The 7124-nt window shown below is 40.1% G+C and overlaps 1 protein-coding gene across 3 annotated transcripts in view; it reads right to left on the bottom strand.

The window, feature by feature from the left end:
* Positions 1–7124, bottom strand: part of Lima1 (LIM domain and actin binding 1) — a 67463-nt gene that overhangs the window by 35483 nt on the left and 24856 nt on the right. For all 3 annotated transcript variants that reach the window (XR_001175164.1, XM_013018789.1, XM_013018790.1), the window contains exons 4-5: positions 4577–4684; positions 1499–1556 (exon numbers count right to left, since the gene is read on the bottom strand). Coding sequence is in view for 2 of the 3 variants with exons in the window: in XM_013018789.1 (XP_012874243.1) it covers positions 1499–1556; positions 4577–4684 (166 nt within the window). In the remaining variant the exon portion in view is untranslated. The remainder of the gene's footprint in view (positions 1–1498; positions 1557–4576; positions 4685–7124) is intronic.

Raw genomic sequence — 7124 nt, 5'->3', positions numbered from 1 at the left:
TCCTTCAGCTCTTCAGCTCAAGGCGAGCGCTCTACCACTTGAGCTACAGTGCCACTTCCGGTTTTCTGGTGGTTTATTGGAGATAGGAGTCTCACGTTCTCTCCTGCCCAGGCTGGCTTTGAACTGCGATCCTCAGATCTTAGCCTCCTGAGTAGCTAGGATTACAGGCGTGAGCCACCAGCGCCCGGCTCCACTCCTGGCTTTTTATGTGTATGTGGTGCTGAGGAATAGAACCTAGGCCTCATGCATGCAAGGCACTCTACAACTGAGCCACCTTCCAAGCCAAAGAATATTTCTTTAAAAGTTGGTTTGCAAACCTAACCAAAATCAGAAAAATTCCTAGTTCAAGCCAAATGATTGTGAAAGGAATGTTCTTGGATTCAGGCAGTAAGAGTTTTTCTCTGAAACTTGAAGGAAGGAATTACTAGAAATCTGTTCAACACAAACTTCTCCTTTACTTATGGAGTATGCAGTAATTAGTAAACTAATTTGCTTGGGGACAAGCTAAAACTTCATGTATATTTTGAAATGATACATATAAAATCAGAATAAAAAGTGGACACAGAAAGGTGAAAACTAGACATTTTTGTCTTTGGGAGATGCCAGACTTAAAGTGACTCCAAAATAGAATAAAATAATGACAAAATTCTACTTTTTTTTTTTGGTATGTGTCGGGGGGAAGAGTTTGCAGATCCTGGGGCTTGAACTTAGGGCCTGGATGCTGTCCCCAAATTTTTGTGCTCAAAGTTAATACTCTATCTCTTGAGCCACATCACTACTTCCAATTTTTTTTGTTTTTGTTTTTTTGGGGGTCCGGTCGTGGGGCCTGAACTCTGGGCCTGGACGCTGTCCCTCAGCTCTTCACCTCAAGGCAAGCGCTCTACCACTGAGCCACCTTCCCAGCCCCTCTACTTCCAGTTTAAAAAAAAAAAAAATCTCTGTAAAAATTGACAGTCTCGGGCTGGGAAGATGGCTTAGTGGTAGAATGCTTTCCTAGCATGCATGAAGCCTTAGGTTTGATTCCTCAGTACCACATAAACAGAAAAGGCTAGAAGTGGTGCTGTGGCTCAAGTGGAAGAGAACTAGCTTTGAGTAAAAGAAGTTCAGGGACAGTGCCTAGGCGCTGAGTTCAAGTCCTAGGACTGGCAAGCAAAAGAAAAAAAATGACAATCTTTACTGAAATGAAACTTCAAATATAGTTTATACACCAGAGTTTAGCAAAAGAAAAAATTTAATGAGAGAAGTATCAAAAGTATTCCATTTGTCTCGAATGGAATTTGATTTGAATTATTTAAATTTAACTTTTTCATTAGTCATGCAAGTGAGTGAAGGGCATTCAAACATCAGTTCCTAAAACCAAATGGAAAACTCAATCAGATTTGAACTATTGGATTTAGTAAGTTACTTTCTCAATACTGACAACAATAAGGACACTTCTGAACCAAATATGGGTAAGAGAACGAAGTTTCACCCTTTAGAGCTTAGAGAAAATGCTTACAGGAGTTATCTTCAGCTGGGATGGAATGAATTGCCAGGCTATTTTCAGTTGCAGAAACCTACAAAAAAAGAAAGAAAAAGAAAGAAAGAACGGAAGAAAGAAAGAAAAAAAGAAAGAAAGAAAGAAAGAAAAGAAGGAAGGAAGGAAGAAAGGAAGGAAGGAAGAAAGGAAGGAGAGAGGGGAAGATTAAGAATCACATTAAAAATAAAAGAAAAAACTGCTGTTAATGCCATAAAAACCTGCTGACTTCAGTCACTGGCTGCCTGGGGGAAAGCACAGGCACAGAACAGCTGAGCATTTAAACAGGAGGCAGCAAAATGTCTTTTATGAGGATATTAACATGCCTCTCAATTACAAAGTAATGGAGAAACAGACTGCACTCAAATGCCAAAAGTGTGCATCATCTCTCTTTATAAAAGAACTTCCTAACCACATCATTCTACTCTTAAAAACAAAGCAAAACACAACCCCCTATGTCAAGGACAGCATAACCTGTGGACACACACCATAATATACTCTAAGATAGCATAAAGTATTTAAATAAGGGAACTATTCTTTTTCTTTTTCTTCCTGAATCTCATTTCCCAACAAAATGTATTTTGTTGTTGTTGGTCGTGGGGCTTGAACTCTGGGCCTGAGCACTGTCCCTCAGCTCTTCAGCTCAAGGTGAGTAGATCTACCACTTGAGCCACAGCTCCAATTCCAGTTTTCTGGTGGTTAATTGGAGATAAGAGTCTCACAGACTTTCCTTCCCAGGATGCTCAGATCTCAGCCTCCTGAGTAGCTAGGATTACAGGCATGAGCCACTGGCGCCCAGCTCAGAATATCTTTCTATTAAAAGATTTTCTGTTAAAAAATTTATCTAAAACTGACCTCCGGTACCATCTTCAAGGATAGTTTGCCTAAAACAGGATTTTAAAATTCCAGTATGAGGCTGGGTGCTGGTGGCTCACACCTATAATCCTAGCTACTAAGGATGCTGAGATCTGAGAATTGAAGTTCAAAGCTAGCCAGAGCAGGAAAGTCCATGAGACTGTAATCTCCAATTAACCACCAGAAGACCAGAAGTGGTGCTGTGGCTCAATTGGTAGAGCACTTACCTTGAGCTGAAGAGCTGAGGGACAGTGCCCAGGGCCATAGTTCAAGCCTCAAGACCGACCAAAAAAAAAAAAAATTCCAGTCTCAAAATGCAACAGTTAACAAGATGGCAGATCTTACCCATACGTATGTATCTTTTCCCCCATAAATCACCAAATTAATTTTTCTCTTATTTTTATTTATTTTTGCCAGTTTGAGGCTTGAATTGAATACCTCAAAATGGTCCCAATTGGCCTTTTTGTTCACAGCTGGCTTTCTACCATTTAACCCACACCTCTAAGCCAGATTTTTGTTGGTTTATTGGAGATGGAGTCTTGAAAACTTTTCTGTCTGGGCTGGCTTCAAAACCAGTGCTCTAGATCTCAACCTCTTCAGCTGTTAGGATTATAGATGTGAGCCATTAGCTATCTTCCCCCATTACTTAAAAGAAATCATTTATTTTTGGTGATAGTAGGGTTTGAATTATGCTTTGCACTTGCTAGGCAGTTGTTCTACCACTGTCTCTCTCCTTTGTACTGCTCTGTTGAACTTTTTGGTATTCTCTTCATATACAAAAATCATGAAGAGTAAACAGGTGACACTTGTCAGGTAATACCCTTTCATTCACATGTTAGATTTTATAGGAGATATTGAGTGTTTATATCAGGATGTCTAAGGTACCAAAAACATTTACAATGAAGATTAAATTGTTGGTTGACTGCTCCTGAATGTCAGCATGGTCATTTTCCTATGATTTTTCCATTACAGGAATTCTAACATGGCATAAAATAAATTAGAATAATGACAGCCAATATTTACTGAGTATTTACCATGTGTTTGATATTGGACTGGTCACGCTACATGTATTATTTCATTTAATAATATGAAACAAAGCTGGACACTGGTAGCTACACAGGAGGCTGAAATCTAAGGATTGTGGTTCAAAGCTGTTTAGACAGAAAAGTCCATGAGATTCTTATCTCCAATTCACCATCAGAAAGCCGGAAGTGGCACTTTGGCTCAAAGTAGTAGAGTACTAGCCTTGAGCAAAAGAGCTCAGGGACAGTGTCCAGCCCTTGAGTTCAAGCCTCATGTCTGACCAAAACAAAAACAAAAACAAAAAACCAAATGTTTCTGTTTCAAAATAAAACAGAAAAAACTTACAAAAATCATGTTAAACATACACTAAGAATATGCAAGTAATGTAAAAATATATATATTTTTTTCTTTATTGTTTTTGTCAGTTGTGGGGCCTGAACTCTGGGCCTGCGTGTTGTCCCTCAGCTCTTCAATTCAAGGCTAGGACTTTACCACTTGAGCCACAGCACCACTTCTGGCTTTTTCTACTTATGTGGTACTGAGGAATCAAACCCAGGGCCTCATGCATACAAGGCAAGCACTCTACCACCTAGCCACTTTTTCAGGCCCAAAACGTATATGTTTAATTTCTTTAATCAAACAGATTGTGTGTGTGTGTGTGAGTGTGTGTGTGTGTGTGTGTGTGGTGTGCATGCCAGTCTTGGAGTTTGAACTCAGGGCCTGAGCATTTATGATCAAGGATAGCATTCTACCGTTTGAGCCATAGTTCCACCTCTGGCCTTTTCCAGTGGTTAACTGGAGATAGAAGTCTTACAATTTTCCTGCGTGATCTGGCTTTGAATTGCAATCCTCAGATCTCAGCCTCTTAAGAAGGTAGGAATGCAGACATGAACCACCCGTGCCTGTCTTCAAATAGATTTTTAAAAGTCACTTTAGCTCTATGCCCTCTGAGCATTTGCTGAGCAAAGGAATTTTCCAATGAAGGCCCATTATTGGTCAGCTATAAGTTGAAGAATTCCCCAACTGAAATTATGTGACCTGCAAAAATGACAATCTGTCCTGGCAGCTGTTACAAAATTCCCAGACACTGTGCAGACTAGAATTAGAGTTGCTTCTAATTTTAAGCATTTAATTTAGAACACATGCTTCCTTGGGCAACTAAACATCAGACTTTCAACCCACCTTTTCTCCCTCCTGATGGGAAATGCAGAGCTCAGGACCTGGGGGCACATTCTCCTTTTGCTCCAATTTATGAGTTTTGATTTCACCACCACTGGCTTTCAACTCATTCTACAAAATAAAAATAAACCATAATTTAAAAAAATTCTTACCATTCCATTCTCTTCATAGCACATTTTTCAAATAAACTTGGAATGTTAAAAAAAAATTCTCAGAATCAACCCCTAACACTCACAAGCAAAACCCATCGACCAGTGAAATGACAAAAGCAGCTGTGTGGACACATACCTCAGAGTTAAATATTTGTACACTAGTATCAAACTGGACACTCATTAGAATACAGACACATGAACGTGGACACACACAAACCATCCCCTGCATACAACGTTCTTGTGATTCACTCTTGTAGCAGCAGAGCTTGTGGAAATGCAAAGCTTGTGAGTTTATCAGAAAAGACCATTCTGGAGCAGGAGGAAGGAAATGCCAAGTGCCAATAATTAAGAAAATATACTGACCATACACATAAAGGCCCATCCTGGAAAGAGAGACAGGGGTGATGTGTACATATAAAAACTGAAATCATACTTAATGATACCACAAAACAGCCTTTTTGCATAGGACTTTCAAGAACATTTTCTGAACATAAAAATCATATATTGTACTAAAGACATACCTTATTCTACTTTGCATTATAGTTTAATCATCTGAAAAGGCATGTACTAATACTGGCATAAGGAATAAAAGTAATAATTTTTCTTTCTTGCAAAGGACACTTGAAGGCAGAAGGTTAAAATTAACTCTTTTCTTTGTTGTTGTTGTTGGTTGTGGGGCTTGAACTCTGGGCTCAGCACTGTCCTTCAGCTCTTCAGCTCAAGGCTAGTGTTCTGCCACTTAAGCCACAGTGCCACTTCTGGTTTTCAGATGGTTTATTGGAGATAAGAGTCTCACAGACTTTGGACTTTCTCCTTTGGGCTAGCTTTGAACCATGATCCTCAAATCTCAGCCTCCTGAGTAGCTAGGATTATAGGCATGAGCCACTGGCGCCTGGCAAAATTCACTTTCTACTAGATCTGTAGTCAACAGAGATTGCTAGTCAGCTAGCAATCTAGTACCTTTCTGTTCTTGGTGATAGCCACTGGACTAATTCAGAGAAATTGAGTGTGACTAATTACTCAGGTTTGCCATTTCAGATTAGGGTTTACTGCTCTGGAGGCTCATCTCTAAGGAGGAGCCTGCAGCCAGAACTACAGTACACCCAGTGACAGCCCATCAGCTGACTCATGATCCAACTCAAAGTCCCTCCTCTAGAGCCACTCCTCCAGAGTATGTTCCTAGTAACAACTGTATTCTGTTAGGGGACTGAGAAATTCTTTAGGGGTAAGATAAGATAGACTTTTACAAAACTTCCTCAAGGGGCTGGGAAGGTGGCTCAGTGGTAGAGCACTTGCCTTGCATGCCTGAAGCCCTAGGTTCGATTCCCCAGCACCACATGAGCAAAAAAAAAAAAGCCGGAAGTGGCGCTGTGACTCAAGTGGTAGAGTGCTAGCCTTGAGCTGAAGAGCTGAGGGACAGAACCCAGGCCCAGAGTTCAGGCCCCACGACCGGACCCCAAAAAAAAAAGTTGGTTTAAAAATAAAAAAACAACAAAACCCCAAATTTTAGGCACTTTCCACTAAGAACAGGTCCTTTCAACACTAGAACAAACATTGTTGTTCTGTTGATGAATGTCCTAAACCAAAAGCTGTGTTTTAAGTTCTTTCTACAAGTAGGGTTGTCAGGAGGTTTTCTCACCTGGTGCCACAAAGAGAATCTAAACTATCAAGTATAAAGAACTCTATGCCCTATCGAATTTGCTGTTTCTTAAAGCTGTTTCTAGATTATGGTGTCTTTATGGCACCTGGTATTTCCAATGACTTATGCAATGCTTCAGTTGAAGTTGGGAAAAATGAAGGAAAATAAGGGAAGAAATCTCATGCTACATGTGCATACATGTTTGTTATGTGTATAATCTTACACTGTCTTTTTGGTGAGTTTTATAGTAGATACCCCCCAGATGAAGGTTGTGGGAAATCATTTTATAAGGTTATTTTTTCTTCCATTGAATGTGCCAACTGCATGCATTCATTTCCTGCCAGTTTAGTCATCTCATGACACAGAAAAGCTATTTGCACACCTACTAAAAATATTCATTGGGCCAGGAATGTGGCTTAGTGGTAGAGTGCTTGCCTAGCATGAAAGAGGCCCTGGATTTGATTCCTTGGTACCACATAAACATAAAAAATAAATAAAATAAAAATCTAGAGTTGAGCTAACGAAGTACTAAAAAATAAGGCACATTTCTTTTTTTTTTTTTCTTTTTTGTCAGTCATGGAAACTGAACTCTGGGCCTGGGCACTGTATTTCAGCTCTTCAGCTCAAGGCTAGTAGTACTCTACCACTTTAGCCACAGCACCACTCCTGGCTTTTTTTTTTTTTTTGGTCGGCCGTGGGGCTTGAACTCTGGGCCTGGGCACTGTCCTTCAGCTCTTCAGCTCAAGGCGAGCGCTCTACC

Source organism: Dipodomys ordii, unplaced genomic scaffold, assembly GCF_000151885.1.
Source record: "Dipodomys ordii isolate 6190 unplaced genomic scaffold, Dord_2.0 Scaffold42, whole genome shotgun sequence".
Lineage (NCBI taxonomy): Eukaryota > Metazoa > Chordata > Mammalia > Rodentia > Heteromyidae > Dipodomys > Dipodomys ordii.
This window is presented reverse-complemented; position numbering and strand designations above follow the sequence as displayed.